At 44.9% G+C, this 15,982-nt stretch overlaps 5 protein-coding genes across 5 annotated transcripts; 3 read left to right on the forward strand and 2 right to left on the reverse strand.

Annotated features, from left to right (window-relative positions):
- The first annotated feature begins 580 nt into the window (after window positions 1-580).
- LOC123082845 (uncharacterized) lies at window positions 581-1,224 on the forward strand. The gene has a single exon (XM_044505080.1). The coding sequence runs from the start codon at window positions 585-587 to the stop codon at window positions 1,149-1,151; it is 567 nt and encodes a 188-aa protein (XP_044361015.1). The 5' UTR covers window positions 581-584; the 3' UTR covers window positions 1,152-1,224.
- A 2,232-nt stretch (window positions 1,225-3,456) lies between these two features.
- On the reverse strand, window positions 3,457-9,334 carry LOC123087844 (WD repeat-containing protein 3). Its single transcript, XM_044509961.1, has 12 exons — window positions 9,017-9,334; window positions 8,699-8,914; window positions 7,536-8,627; window positions 6,854-6,976; window positions 6,011-6,192; window positions 5,697-5,928; window positions 5,375-5,584; window positions 5,169-5,297; window positions 4,600-4,668; window positions 4,088-4,210; window positions 3,944-3,994; window positions 3,457-3,816 (listed from the first exon to the last, which is right to left on the reverse strand). Exons 1-12 carry the CDS (start codon window positions 9,260-9,262, stop codon window positions 3,667-3,669), a joined length of 2,823 nt encoding a protein of 940 aa, XP_044365896.1. The 5' UTR covers window positions 9,263-9,334; the 3' UTR covers window positions 3,457-3,666.
- A 2,259-nt stretch (window positions 9,335-11,593) lies between these two features.
- On the forward strand, window positions 11,594-13,386 carry LOC123087845 (L-ornithine N5-acetyltransferase NATA1). Its single transcript, XM_044509962.1, has 2 exons — window positions 11,594-12,389; window positions 13,111-13,386. Exon 1 carries the CDS (start codon window positions 11,663-11,665, stop codon window positions 12,350-12,352), a length of 690 nt encoding a protein of 229 aa, XP_044365897.1. The 5' UTR covers window positions 11,594-11,662; the 3' UTR covers window positions 12,353-12,389; window positions 13,111-13,386.
- Window positions 13,365-14,417, reverse strand: LOC123084171 (uncharacterized PE-PGRS family protein PE_PGRS20-like). The gene is made up of 2 exons (XM_044505912.1): window positions 14,398-14,417; window positions 13,365-13,936 (listed from the first exon to the last, which is right to left on the reverse strand). The coding sequence occupies exons 1-2, from the start codon at window positions 14,415-14,417 to the stop codon at window positions 13,567-13,569; spliced, it is 390 nt and encodes a 129-aa protein (XP_044361847.1). The 3' UTR covers window positions 13,365-13,566.
- On the forward strand, window positions 13,929-14,922 carry LOC123087846 (uncharacterized). The gene has a single exon (XM_044509963.1). It carries the CDS (start codon window positions 14,464-14,466, stop codon window positions 14,737-14,739), a length of 276 nt encoding a protein of 91 aa, XP_044365898.1. The 5' UTR covers window positions 13,929-14,463; the 3' UTR covers window positions 14,740-14,922.
- Window positions 14,923-15,982: the final 1,060 nt, after the last annotated feature.

Below are 15,982 nucleotides of genomic sequence, written 5' to 3' on the forward strand. Positions count from 1 at the left end.
AATACATCTAGATACATCCATTCTTACGACAAATATTTTTAAACATCATGCATATTAACTAGGCAATTTTGATAAGATGTTATAGAATTAAATAAAGAAAATGAAAGTTGAGTATCGTATCATGATACCGTATCATAATAAATGATATACTACTACGTGTCATGCATGGTAATAAATAAAATATACATGATACTAATATATGATAGTACAATGCATTAGGGAGGTAGTATCAATACACTTTACATGATACTACTAGTATATGGTACTCTCCATTATAACCAGCCTAAATCTGATTGATTTGGTATTAATGGAGTAACTAATTTCTCTCAGTAAATACGGAATTTTATCTTCCGTTGTACTCCATCCGTTTCTAAATATAAGTCTTTTTAAATATTTCAATATGGACTACATGTGAATGTATATAGACTAATTTAGATTGTAGATTCACTCATTTTGCTTTGTATATAGATCACTCATTTTACTTCGTATACGGTCCATTCCAGCTATTACTTAATTGGTCCTATTGGTTGCCTGCATAAATACACGCCGTCACGGTGAGGTGAGTAGGATACGACAATAGTCATATGGCGATGCATCCTCAGGTTGCTTTACTCCTCACCCTCGTCCTCCTCCTGGCGGCCGGAGATGGCGGCCTCGTCGTCGGCACTCTGCCCGCGATCATCACAAGGACATGCGTCGATGTCGGCCGCGGTGGGCAAGTGGGTTACGACTCCTGCGTGGAAGCGCTCTCGGCCGACTCGGCGGCCGCGTCCGCCAAGGACGCACGTGAGCTCGCCGTCGTGGCCACCAACCTTACCGTGGCCAACGTCACATCGACGGTGCTCGTCCTCGACGACCTTGTCAAGAACCTCGGGGAGTGCCTCCGCTACTACAGGGACATGAACAAGACCCTGGAGGGCGTGGTCGGTGACCTACGTGCTGGGCGCCTCAAAGCGGCGTCTCAGAAACTCTTGGATGCCACCGAGGCGCCCAGCTCCTGCGACATGCTCCTGTTCGAGGGGAGCGCGGAGAAGAACCCGATGAGCAAGGAGAACAACGACGCCGAGTGGCATATGCGATTGCTAGCTTGCCGGCGCCGAATTCTCGGCACTGACGTCAAGTTTAATTCTTGGTCTCATGCAACTTATTGATCTAGCTACGCAGCTAGCTGGTGGTTGATGTGATTGCCATTTACTCGGTCCATCGCATAAAATGAAATTGCCATTTGATGACCAGCGTGTGTGATGTCAATTCCATATACAGAACGGCTCTAATGTGACAGATAACATCTCATACGGGAATTGTTGTCGATCCACATTTTGTCTCCAGACAAGACAGGCTGCATGAGTGGGGACCTCCTGTTCGGCCCTCTCTGCGCCAGTTCAGGGCTGCTGGCACCCACGCACGACGCCGACAGTATATTTTCATTTACAGAACCACAACTATTGCAAAATTGTTTTAACTGCAAATTCTACATCATCATTTTCACATCATATAATACAATATGTTAAATGAAGGTTAATCTTGACAAGGCTCGGCAGGCAACTTATAATTATTGTCGACAAGTACTACTTTTTTATGCAACTTTATCTATGATCTGCCATCGCTTCGCTCACTATTGCCTATATAAAATAAGTTGTGAGGATAGTAACTATAAAATTAAATGCACCATTTCATTCTCCATTGCTCCAACTATCCACCCCTCTCCTCCACCACCCCCACTCCATTGCACAACTGCATCTGCAGCCATAAATTTTCTGTGGTAAAATTCGAAACATATACTTCCTCCGTCACGGTTTAGAAGGCACAGTTAAAGTTGCGTGCATTTTCACAATAGACAAAATTTAGGGCGCATTGCATTTATTTCTAGTAGCTAATTAGTACTATTTCTATATGCATGCGTAGTGTGAATGCTATTTTTTAGCCCATCTTTATATGCATGCGTAGTGTGAATTTTTAGCCCATCTCATAACCAATAGATAATCACCTAGGTCCCAGAGAATTTTCAACCGCGCCTTCTAAACCGGACGAGGTAGTAATATATTTTTCATAATCCATACACATGTCCACGATCTTACTGTAGACATGTTCAGAATGGACTCTGTGTATGCCGTCCATGCTTGCTGTCCTGTCCCCAAAATAAGTGTTGGGTCTCACAACACAACATAATGTAGAACTCAGATGGTCAAACCAGAATACTTCATTTCTGAACTCGTGCAGTGCTGGCAACTACATAGCTCAACAATCGCCATAGTAGCATATGGCGTGAGGCACTTGCAGATTTGAACAGTGGCAGGCTGAAAGCTATACACATAACAAAATAAACATGAGGAACTTCTTAAACAAATAACAAGAGTGTGCAAAGGACTGAAGGTGCAATGTTCAAACACATCGTTCCAAGTCAGCCACAACCAAGGTCAGTTAATTCATTTTGTGGCAAACCGAAGTCCATTAAGTAGTTACCGTGTGAGCAAAACTTCATGCTACATGGATTCAGCTCCAAAGAAGAGTACTATTATACTCTATATGAGGACGCGATCCCGCAAGATTTCAAAGGATGAAGTCACGTGAATGGATCGCCTATATAATATATGAAGCATTAACCGGTAACATGTCAATTTAGTATACCTCGAAGAAATACACATCCAGTATGGGCTCATGTATCCGGATGCTATAGATCCTAAACTTTTACAGTATATGTTGACTATTAGGCATGAACAGACATTACAAACTCAAAGTTCTATAACCGCAAGACAACTAGCTCCAAATCATATTACATGGTCTTCTCTAGAGAAAAACAAAATGCTAAACCAAACTTCCGTAGAACAGCAAGAGGTGCATGAGGTCAGCCCAATAGTTGATCCATCATCATTTGCACCATTATAAGAATATACTTGATGAAAACTGAATAATCCTATCATGTTTGATGCTAAGGATTTTATCAAACATAAGTCAGGTCTTTACCATGTTTCGACCCATTAATGCCATAAGAGCACTATCATCCATAACTGTTTTTACCATGTTTGCCAACCTCGCGTGAACAAAAGTTGCCATGAAAAAGATTCGGGTTGCCATGCTTAAACTCCAAATGTTCAGGATTTATCATTTCCAAAAAAGTTTACTCAATATGGAATTATGGTTTGCATTTGAGATCACAGCAGTGGCATCTGGCGTCGCCCTATGGATTGCAACTGCAACAACACCTGATCAGAAAATGACAGCTCAATTCTTTTGTAGTACGATTTTCTATTAAAAAATTGGAGGTTTTCAAAAGTAGAAGACTTTATTTACAGTCCAAACTCCAAAAGTTTGAATTCCCCAAAAGTTTTATACTCTAAACGTTCTACTTTTCAAAAAAGGTCTCGAATTTCCAGAAGTTTGATATTTCAAATGCTCTGAAAACCTTGAATTTGTTTTGAAACTTTTAAGCTAGGGGTGCTGCAATTTCTGAAAGCATAAAAAAAAGGTTTGACCAAGCATTGACTTCCTAAAAGAGAGGTACACGTACACCTTCTTTCCCTAGCAGGCAACCGCCAAGTAACAATGGCCCACACACAAACTTCTCAAAATTCTGCTGTGCTCATGACAGTATGAAATGAACACAATAATACAGTGTGGCGTGTACATCTACAACAGTTGAGTAAAAACAGACAAATAAATCCTTGCTCAGCTCTGTACAGACGCCTTGGGTTTCTTCTTTTTCCTTTTCTCGCCGCCGTCCGACCTATCTGACCGCTTCGACTGCTCCTGCCTGATCTCCAGGAGCTTCGCCTTGGCGTCCCGGAATGGCGCATCTGATCTCATCGTCAACAGTTCCTGAAAGATTTATGTGCATGAAACAAATCGCCGAAAAGTCAAGGCCTGGTTGCACTGAAAATTTCAGGATAAAAATACCTCAACTTGCACTAAAATGTTAAAATACAAAGGTGGCATCTTATCTTACCTTTATATGATCCATCGCGGCGAGATTGAAACCTATGGTATCCTTGCAGTCCTGGAGGATGTTTAAAATCAAATAAGGGCATGACCTCAGATTGCTGCAAAGCGGCTATCTATTTTCTAGAGGAGGTGATTGCAGGTTATTTACCTTTACTCTACCGTAAAGAATATCCTTCAGTGCTGTCAGTATCGATCTTGCAGCCGGTGTGGTAGTTAGCTGGTTGTGGTGTGTTTGAAGCAGCACAAGGCAAACCCGACAAACAAGCTCAACCTGCATGGTCACGACAAAAGAGATCAGGATTTGTGCATATCAAGTTATCGAGAGAAATCTGCAGCAGGTCACACAAATTCAAGCAGCAAATCAACAACGAATGCCATGTCTAAGTTTAACTAGCCCAAAACTTGGCAAGCGCGCACTAAACAAAATCAAACTACTTCATGTGTGTCCTGGATAGTGGAGGATACTATCATAGAAAGTGCAACTCCAAGAGGACAGCATGAATATGAATTATGAAATATCATATGTAGCCACAATCAAGAGAAATTGAAAAAAAATATTTGATACAGAAATGTGAGGATCAGAAATTAAGAACACGGACAGGAATTTTGCAAGTTAATACAGCACTAGGATTAAATATCGAAGTATCAATATCACTGTACCTTCAATGGGATTAGAGACCACTCCTTCAAGTAAGCCATGAGCTTTAGTGCATCTGAGAATGGCAACGACTGCTCAAGGGAAAAAAAGGAAAATACAAACATGTTATCAGATGACGAATGATTATATGCAGAGAAATACCATTCGCTTGGTTGCTAAGTTGATGGTTCGTCATAAATAATAACTTGAAATCAGTTGAATAGCTCTCATGTAGACACATCATGAGATATCAATTCCTAACTGAAGAAGCACATCATGAAAAATCAGAGCTCCAACTGAAAGACACTCAACTGAACTACGATATGATGCACAAAGGGCAATGACTTGTCTGTATTGTTGACATATTCAACTTTAGTTTCGACAAGATGACGAACACACAGGCGAGGATCATAAGGGGACACATTTCTTACATAAAGGTCACGCACATGATTGTTGCACTATATAAGTATATAATATATGTCTACTTCACAATGAACTACTGATGAGGACTCAAAAGGCTGTAACCTGCAATAAATTCGGGTAAGATCAATTTAAAATATAGTAATCCATGACAAATTAACAAGAATCTTACCAGAAGGGCTTGTTCCAAGTCATTTGGGCGGACACTTGACACTGCATTCAGAACATATTCTGAAGGTGAATGCCCTTGCATTATAACATTAGGCTTAGATTTAGTTCCCTCCCCATCATTTTTTAACTCCTGACAATCGCAAAATACACAGCTGACGTTAATGTCCATTTGGTAACTTAATGTTTGTTAATGCACTCGAGTACTACCTTCTGCTCATTAAGACGTTTTTCTTCTTCCTCAGCAGTGTCAAGTGCATCAATAATTGCATCAGCAGCAGTTACTGTCTCTTTTGTTTTCTTACCAGGAACACCCACAGAACCCTCGTCAGGAGCATCATCTTTCTGCCCATATCTATCTTCAACCGCATTGTCTAAATCAGCCTCAAAAGTTTCCTCCAATCTTTTCTCCCTCTCTTCCTGCAAATTTTGGTGCGTGTGGGTTCAAGAATTAGAAGGCAAATCTCGGGCTTGATAGAATACCTCAATATATTCAACATGGAAACTTCATTCAAGGCAATTCATAGAATACCTCAATGAAAAGCTGTTCTTCGGTACGATCCCAACGCCGAATAGAGCGATCATGAGAGCCTGTTACGATAAAATCACCACGACTGCTAATCGCAAGGCACCAGACTTCAGCATGGTGTCCTTCAAGCGTTAACAAAAGCTCAAATTTATCAGCGTCCCAGTACTTCACAGTACGATCTTTCCCCACACTGAACATGTAATGAGTTTTAGGAACAAACTTAACATCCATCACACTGCAAGAGGGAACACAAAAAAACCTGTAAGGATTCTGCCACTATTCAGAGCATGAGATAAAACCAAAAGGCAAGAAAGGACCTGTCTGTGTGGGCAAAGATGGACTTATGGCAGTCACCAAAATCCATACCCCAAATCTTCAGATTTTTGTCTGCAGAACCAGTAACTATTAGAGCACCATCGGATGATATGTCCATGCAGAGAACTGGAAGCTTGTGCCCGTAAAGTGAAAGACAAAACTTTAGTGTGTCCAGAAAGAAGACCTGCATAAAATGTGAAATATTAGGGGAAGCAATAATTGAAGCCAGGCTTGTTTCTAGATTGCTTTTCGATTGCTACAATTTTGCAGGGCGCCAATTGGCATCTCAGAGAAATCGTCAAATCACTCAACAATTCTCCAAATCCAAAGCAAAATTTAGATGTTCAGGTACAACGGTTGAAATGAACACCTAGCTAGTGGCATTTATCCCTTATCTTTCTTTTAGCTGATACAGAGGTTGTGCTCTAAATAGTAAATACATGAATAGCAAAGTTAGCACGAGAAAGTATATTTCAATAATATTTCTTCTCACTTATATTTCCTTTCTTTACATTGTCAGGAGAAATGATTGGCAGTGACACAAATATAAAAAAAAGGATGGCGGATGGCGGATCACCTCATAGAAGCACAGAAAATTATGTGCTCAAATGTATTAACACGCTGAAAAGCACAAATCAACAGATATTCACTTATGTGTACATCGACTTGATACTATTCTCCTCAACTATGAAACGTGGTCGAAATACATCAATTCTAAGCAGTAAATGATGAACCTTTTTTTAAGCAAGTAAATGCTGAACTTTGTGTGTGTGTGTGTGTGTGGAAGGGGGTTGGGGGGGATGCGAAGCTCAAGACCATGATCATAATGAGTATAAGAATACAACCTTCACTGTGCAATCCAAAAGAGCAACAGCAATATGCTTCCCAGTTGGACCAATGGACACTGCAAGGACATCGTCATTCATTTTCAAGGTTCTCACATTTGTTACACTCAGATACTTTGCGTCCTGAAACAAAAGAATAACATTATGAATATCTGCAGATAAATTTAAATCCTAGTTTCCAATGCAAGAATTTCACAGCACACATTTCAATCCACAAGCTTTTTAGCAGAGCTGTGGGGTATCGTTGGTAACACAAAAATATGTTGAGAATTGCTATACAAATAATGGATACACACATTACCATTGAAATTGATACAAATAAGAACAAAAAGTGAGGGATAAAAGAATTTCTTTTGGCATGGAACTTATCTTCTACGGTTTTACAAAGTCATTACTTAAGACAAGGAAGCCTCCAACTTATTTAGTTCATGGATAGAGCTATAGAAGCCAATAACATATATCAACATGAAAAACAGATGGGACAAGCAATCACATGGTTTCACATTTTTAGAAGCTAAATTAGGAAATTAGTAATGACATGTCTTCATGTGGACGACTCATTTCATAAAACTGGTGGTAAAAGAGAAATAAAAATAAGAGAAAATCATGAAATATCAAAAATGTTATTCAGTGCACAATTACTACAATAGACTCCATGATAAGAAATAGACTGAAGACTCACCGAATCAGATTTCTGCACTAACTGGTATTCCCAGAACTTGACATCGTGATCAGCACTTCCGGTGACAAAACCCCGTGCATTAACAGTTCCATCCTCATCTGGAATGAGTACAATCGATCGTATGGAACCAGCGTGAGCTTCTATTACATCAATCGAGTTCCCACTGTTAATATCAATAATCTCCAAGGTACCAGTCTTTGTGCCGATAAGGCCATACCGATTCCCAGGAACAAATGCACTGCACAACCCATATCCAGAGTCAACAGTCCTAAGACAGTCACCTGTACTAGGATTCCAGATTTTAACAGCATTGTGACTAGTTGACATTAGGAGGTTGTCCTCTGAGTTAAGTGCAAGACTCCTGATGTCAGAACGATGCCCATGTATCTCAACTGAGTACATCTTAGACACTTTCTCAATATCCACCGAGTACGTCTCAAGCACGTTATTGTTCAGAGACAAAGACAGGGTCGCAAGGCAGCCTTTTGGTGGATTGCTTGGAGAAAATGCAACAGAGCAAATTTTCTTGCTGGTCCGCAAAACTTGGAGGAGCTTAAATACATCGGTAACCACAACAGTGGGATTCTGAGAGTCTTGAGCTGGCAAAGGATCTATGACACTACCATTCCCTTCCGCCGCCGCAGCTTTCGCTGAAGCCTTCTCCTTCTTCCTGTGCAGCCGCCTCTTGGCCTTCCGTGTGGCCTCTGTTTCATCAAGAATCCTATAGATATCAGCAGTTTTCCCCGCCACCTGGCATGCCACAAGACTGCCATCCTTATTGAACCTAATGGTCTGAATTCTTTCTTTGCTCTGCCTCGGAATTTCGCCAAACAGCTTGAGTGCATCCCATTTGTTCCAATCTTCGCCCTCTTCAGCTGATTGCCTGATTCTAAACACCCGGAGCTCTGGATCGGCCGAGCCAGACACCAAAAACTTCTCGCTAGGATCAACATCCATGGACCATATCTCGCTGTGGTGGCCACCTACAATTTGAAGGCAGTGCTGTGTGTCGAGGTCCCAGACCCGGATGAACTTGTCCTTGGAGCAGGTCACCAGCTTCTTCCCCGAATCCAGGAACACTAAATCCGTTACCTGCAGCAAGCAATCCACAAATTAGCATTGTTGGCTACGCCAGCAAATGGAGATAGAGAGCATATCCAAACCTGATCACGGTGGCCACGGAGCCGGAAGAGGCCGGCCTGTGCAACGACGTCCCAGAGGATGACATCGCAGTCCTTGCTGCCGGAGGCGAGGACAGCACCGGAGGGAGCGAAGCGTATGGCAGAAGCAGCAGAGCGGTGGCCGTGGAGCGTCGCCTCGCAGGCGCCGGTCTCGGCGTCCCACAGCCTGATGCTCCCGTCGGCATGGCCACTCGCAACCTGAACAAGCCAACAGAGAGGAAAAATCAATCCAGCTCGTTCAGAAACGCGGGGAGCAGGAAAAGGGGACGAATTTCAGGCGAGGCGAGAGGGGGGGAATACCGAGGAAGCGGAGGCGGAGGCGGCGGCGGGGGAGGAGGCGACACAGGAGACGGCGAGGGAGGCGGAGGAGGAGGATGGGGTGAAGGTGGCGGAGGGGAGGCCGCGCTTGAGGTCCCAGGCGGCGAAGCGGTCGAGGGCGGCGGCGAGGAGGCGGCGGCCGGAGGGGTCGTAGACGACGTTGGACTCCGGGGAGGCGACCACGCCGAAGGAGAGCGCCGGCTCGTAGCGGAGGTAGGCCTTCACCATGGCGCCCGGCCGCCGGCGGCGTGGGAGGGGAGAGTGGTTGTGGGGGTTAGGGTTTAGTTGGGGCGGGCAGGAGGGCGCCCGGCCCGGGGGTTTTAAGGGATCTCGCAGTTTTAAATCTCGTTTATTTTTTTCAAAAAAAATGAGTTGAAATTTCATTCGTTTTTAGGGGAGATTTTCATTTATATGATGCTCACAAGTTTGTCCTGTGTACATTCAAATAATAATAATAATAACTTCATTTATAATGAATAAATGAAACTTCAGCAGAATAAACTATGTTGCATATAAAGGACAACAGCAATATCAAATATGTTTATTTCATATACTACTCATCCCTTCATCATCCTCTCTAGCAAACATGCGGCTAGGGTTTCTCCCTCCCGGCGACGGCGACACCGATCTGCCTTGTCTCATGTGGTCTTAGGACGACGAAGGTGCGGTGGATCCTAGCCATTGTCGATGGGAGGGCTCCATTTTTTATGTTTCTTTGCGTTTTTGTTAGGGTTTGTGTCCTACTCAGGAGGCGACACAGCGACGGCTCCCTGAATATGGAATAAGGTTTTCCCCTCCTAGCCCTGTTTCGCTGGTGTGCCTAGCATCATCGAAAAGCGCGTGGAGGTGAGTCTTCGTCGGATCTGTCTTTGGTGGATCTGCTCGGATCTGGTCTTTCTCATCTACGCTCATGTGTCTTCATATTGGATCCTTCCGATCTACGCTTCTATTCATCGGCGGTGGTTGTTGTTCTATGGGGCCTTAGCACTACGACTTTCCGACTATCTACTTCAACAAGTTTTGCCAACTTCGGAGAGGAAGGGGCAATGATAGTGACGCGCTTTCGGCTCGCTTCAGGGCTTGTATTCGTCCTAGGTGGTCTACGGATCTGAATGTAATTTTTTTATTTTTGATGTCCGTTGTATTACCATGATTAAAGATGAATTGATTAAAAATTCTCGTCAAAAAATAACAAAGTGAAGATAAAAATTGTATAAAACAATAATAATGCATTTATACAAGGAAAAGGTGAAAAAATGGTCGTTTATTCGATGAGAAGTTTCCCTATCCAGGAGCGGGAACAAACCGTAAAGTTTCTCTACCGACAATAATCTAATGCAAAGATATTTCAAAACTCTGCTAAAGGTATGATCTGTTCAAAAATGATAAGTACATAAGTTGTCAATTGCATCACATCCATTGGCAGGATAATCATCTGTCTAAGAACACTGACATCAACTGGAAGGATTTGCAACCCCACAAAGAAAAAGGATTCACATGCCAAAGATCCTTGATTCGAGTTCTTTCAAACCATGTTTAATGTCGACTGTCATTTTATATGGTCATATGAAGCTATATCCACCTTTGATATTAGTGTACTTACCTTTTTGATGGCTAAGAATACCATCATTCCTAAATGCTAAACAGTCGCTCAAGACAAATAGAACAAATATCAAAAATATTTTATGAATTTTCATACATAATTATTTGAAATATAGTTGTCCATTGGATCTTATTCGTGGGCCAAAAATTTCTTTTTCCGAGAATCTACGAGGATAGCAACAACAATAGTCTCATTACCAAGAATAATAAAATTAAACAAATGATATAATTTATACAAAAACTGTCAGAAATACAAGTCGTCACCCCTCTGCTCGAGAATTGGGCATTGTCCATTATGTTCAAACCATCTTGATGATTTGTGAACTATTATTTGATATGGAGATAACATCATCTTCGATCCAAACACATTTCATTTCCTTTGTGCTAAGAAACCTTCGCCCCTGATTGCTAAGCAAACGCTCTAGACGTAGATCAATTTATGTAACATTTGATGTCTTTTCTTTATTTCCTTTCAGAGCGGTGCGAGGTGTTTTTTCTTTCTTTTCGAGAGCAATGTGTGGTGCTTTCACACGAAGACGCGCGGCTGTTTTGACGCGAACACGCCGCTCGAGCGCTCTCTTTTCACGCTAGGAATCTTTCCAAGAGGTCGGTCCTTAGGCGTGACTTCCTCTGGAATCGGCGCCTTGGGAACCCAATCCTGAAGAATTTTGAGAAGGCAATCCTGTGATCCAAATGCATTCCGTAGAAAACAATCCAGAGGTTTACAATCCTATGAAAATCTTGTGAAAATCCTTCAATCCAAAGAAGGCCTGGTGCTAAAAATGCAAAGGGGTGTGCAAAGATCACAGAGGCTTAGTAGACTAGCAGATAATGTTGAGCACCATAATTTGTTTTTAAGCATATCATCATATGTAAAAAGTTCAATCAATTTAAAGAGAAACCACTCTACATTTCCATCTCCACCGGTCATCTCATCACAGAGCAGACCAGAGCAGAGGAGCAACCCTAGCTGCAGCGCAGCGTATCCCACCCACCCACCCCCCGACCCCTATCGCCCGCACCAAGATGGCGGCGGCGCCGACGACCTTCTCCGGCGAGGTGTGGGCGGAGCTGCGCCTGGCGGACGCGCGCGACGTGCCGCACATCCACAGCCTCATCCACCAGATGGCGGAGTTCGAGCTCCTCACCGACCTCTTCGCCGCCACCCACGAGCTGCTGGCCTCCACGCTCTTCCCCACGCCCCGGCCGGCCCCCTTCGCCTCCTTCACCGCCCTCATCCTCGACCTGTCCCCGTCCCCCGCGCCGGCCTCGGGCGACACCGTCGGCTCCCGCCGCCTGGACCTCTCCGCGTCCCCCCCGGTCGCCGACCCGGAGGCCGGCGCCTTCCCGTCCCCGCGCGGCGGCGGGCGCGTGACGGCCGGGTTCGTCATCTGCTTCCCCAACTACTCCACCTTCCTGGCCAGGCCGGGGCTGTACGTGGAGGACATCTTCGTGCGCGCGCCGTGGCGCCGCCGCGGGCTGGGCCGCATGATGCTGTCCGCCGTCGCCGGCCGGGCCGCCGAGATCGGGATGGGCCGCGTGGAGTGGTGCGTGCTCGACTGGAACCAGAACGCCATCGACTTCTACGAGGGGATGGGCGCCGAGGTGTTCAAGCAGTGGCGCATCTGCCGCCTCACCGGCCCCGCCCTCGACCAGTACAAGGGCGCCGGCGCCGGCGGCCAGGAGGAGCAGGACGCCGCCGGGAAGGCCGAGTAGGCCAGTAGGAGAGGACAGATCTACGCTCCCGAGACTGGTAATAATAAAGGCGGTGGATTTTGCCTCCACTCGGTGATGTATTCTTCCTTGCTACTGATAGTGATTTAGTGCACTGATATGTTCTTCATGGAGATGCATTATGGACCTGTTCTTGCCTTACTTGGAATATGTATTGAACTGAATCTGAATCTGGAATTATTCCCTGTTAGAGTACTATCATATTTGCATTGACAGTGTGACTGCAACGTCAAGCAACACACCCCTAGTCCAAATTCTGAAGGGGTTCATCAGAGAATTACATTGATCGAAACTCTCGCACCCCTGAAAACGTCTAATAAAACTGAAAAATCAGAGACCCCCTTGTGAGAAGTGACGCCGTGTTGGCCTGTTGGATCTTAACTTTCATTTGATGAGCCATTATAGAAGGTCAAACATCGGTCTTGCAAAGTAGAGATTTTACTGAAACAAGGTCCCCAAGGCTTGGCTTGTGATCTGCACCTAATGATTACTCCCTCCGTCTCAAGATGAGTACAGCTTTATACAGTTAGTACAAAGTTAAGACACTTATTTTGCGACGGAGGAAGTACTTTTCATGATAACTGGAAGTCACAATGTTTCTGCCATAATGAACAGGTTGCGTGTCGATGTTGCGTAAGTGTACAAGGCTACAAGCTGAAATTAACGCCGATGTTGCATAATAAGTGCATACTACAAGGAAAACTGATTCTTGTTTCTCATGTAGTTTCATTTCTATGTAGATTGTTTCTGAATCTGCATTGATGATGCTCTTACGGGAGGCAGCAGTGGAGAATTTTCTGCAATGGATGAAAGCCTCAGGTCGTTTTCTCGGAGAAGAAAATGTGAAGGATGCAAGCGTGATTGAGGGTAAAGATTATGAATTGAAATATCAGCCGTTGGTGTCATCCGATGAAGGAATCAGGTTCCATGCATGTGTTGTATACTTACTAAGATAAGATGTGGCTAAAGAGTTGATGATCAGGTTCATTGCATGTCTAATAAATTATTTTTGTTTATAATCATCCTATCAATGGAAATCCCGGTAAAAGAAAGAACAACAACGAAGGATCTTCATCGACTAACTGGCGACGATATTGGGCCGGGATCAAGAGCTAAATTATTGAACTCTGAAGACGTGAACAAAGTCATCATCGGAGCCTCAACCTACCGGCAGCATCTCATCAACAGAAACCTATCTAGTAACGATCGACGATGGTCTTGATGGGCCCGATGTTGGGCTCGCCGAACAGGGCGACGCCCTGGCGGGTCCTGAGCGTCGCGTACTCGCCGGCCGCGCGGGCCTTGTGCGTCGTGTACTCGCCGGCTGCGCGGGCCTGGCTCTTGAGGCTGGCCCAGTAGCGCTTCGCCGCCGCCGACGCCGCGCCCTTGATCCCCTCCGTCGTCGTCCATGGCCCCGCTCCGGCGGCGCCGGCGCCGGAGCAGCCTCCTCCTTGCGCGCCAGCGCCTTGAGCATGGCCTCCTCCTCCGCGGCCATGGGCGCCGCCGCCTTGAGCATGGCCTCCGCCGCCCCCTTGGTGTCCATGGCACTCGAACGTCGCGGCCGGGCTTGGTCGTCAAGAAAATGCTATGGAACCCACCGGTGTATCGAGAAGAGGAGAGGTTTGGATATTGCCGCTGTCGCTGATGCTGCTATGGGGTGTGGGCGGCGAGCTGGAGTTATATAGGACAGGAGCATAGCATGCGCTTGTTTCTTGAGGAGAAAGCAAAGCTCGCGGCTTGGAGCAGGGTGCAAGGATAGAAACAGAGACACAGAAGTAGCTCCCGTTCCGTCTGCACCCGGGAAAGGAAATCATCGTGATCCGAACTCCGAAGTGGCCGTTAGTTATATCCAATCCAATCCAAGAAGGTTGGTTAACGGGGCGCTCTCTTTCTCTTCCTCTTGTTCGGTTCGGTTTCTGTTTCTGTTTCCTTCTTTCTTTGCCCCTAGTCCAAGACGGCCAGCGCCCCCTCCCCTCCCCTGCATATAAGCAGGCACGATCCCGCAGCCCCATGGCCTCCAAAGCAACGCAAGCACAAGCAGCGACATCGTCTTCTCATCTTCACGTAGATACAGACAAGTTTTTCGGGGCCTGATGGAGGACAAGGGGGCGGCTGCGCCGGCGGTGCTGGAGAAGGAGGCGCAGGCGGTGGCGGCGACGTCGTGCTTCAAGAGGACGGTGGGCGAGGACGCGTCGCTGTTGGAGCTGGCCAAGGACCAGTACCGGCAGTTCGCGGAGGCGCAGGGGAGGGACCACTGGGAGTGCATCAAGAACAAGGTCAGCTCCATGTTCGTCGACCCCATCTTCAGCGGCTTCAAGCCCGACTCCACCGCCAACACGCCGCCGCCGCCGTCCGTCGAGTCGCAGTAGATTGTCGTCGTTCGTTCGCCTGCCGTCGTCCGTCTAGATGACCTATATACCGTTGCTACTTTATTATGAGGATCACGGGCATTGTTTTTAGTTGTGGGGAACTTCTATCCTCAACTCGAGGAGCTGTATATTGTGGATTTTGAGTTTATTAAATTCTTCAAGTGATTATCTCGAAGAAGAGCACTTTTTTTTCTTTCTCAATGTGATTTTTTGCTATATATCTTGTTTTCATGCTGGTTGTGATGCTCGATTTTAGGAATTTCGTGGTATTATGTTTTATTTTCTACTTCTTGAATATATTAGTGCTCCTTATATGGCTCGATTCAGAAAAAAATACTGGATTTTTTTAGTGGATCTGGATCCTTGTGAAATCCTAAGTTTTGCACTTTATTTTAAAAGAAACTTCTCATCCACCCAAATCTCTTTACAAATGAATTGCTTTTCATGTGGTTCTCTAATAATCCTAGTCTTAACCCATAGTGTTAAAAGAGGACGTATATGTTTTGCCAGACCTGGACAAATCGCTGAAAACGGTGCCTCGCTTGAGTTTCGTCCCAGGAACCAATAAGAATCCAACGAAAATGCATCACCTCACATGGTTTAACGATATATAATCACTTGTAGAGGGTGCCATTGTTTCCCAGACAAAATGGAAGTCCACAATTGTAAGGTCGTCCCCAACAATGCTGCTTCACCTACCACAAAACCAAATCCTAACTACTCGCATCATGATCCTCAAGGCAAGTAAAACAACTTCCAGGAGACGAAACGAACCCAGATGATCTCGACATTAATAAACGTTAGCATAGATTTAGATACACTCAGAGGGTGTTTGTTTCCAGGGACTTACTGGTTTAGGGACTTAAAAAAGTCATGTCCCATCTAAACCAAACAGGAGGGACTTATAGATAGGGCTGGACCAAAAGCTCGTAGCTCGCGAGCTTAATGAGCGCTCGATAGTTCGGCTCGTTAAGCTCGTAGCTCGCTTCTTAATGAACAGAGTCAATCATTGATTTTAGCTCGTTAAGCTTAACGAGTGAGCTAACGAGTTTCACGAGTAGCTCGTTAAGCTCGTTAGTAACAGCACAACGCAAATTTTCATCTTACGTGACAAAAAATTTTTGTAGCACCTCAGCCCATCTATTTAATCTAATCGACATATGAGGCAACAAACTACTTCATTTCTTTTTGTCATCATATTTCATCTTGAAAACCATACCTCCACATTCATCATGTACATCAT

Source organism: Triticum aestivum, chromosome 4A (genome assembly GCF_018294505.1).
Source record: "Triticum aestivum cultivar Chinese Spring chromosome 4A, IWGSC CS RefSeq v2.1, whole genome shotgun sequence".
NCBI classification, from domain to species: Eukaryota; Viridiplantae; Streptophyta; class Magnoliopsida; order Poales; family Poaceae; genus Triticum; species Triticum aestivum.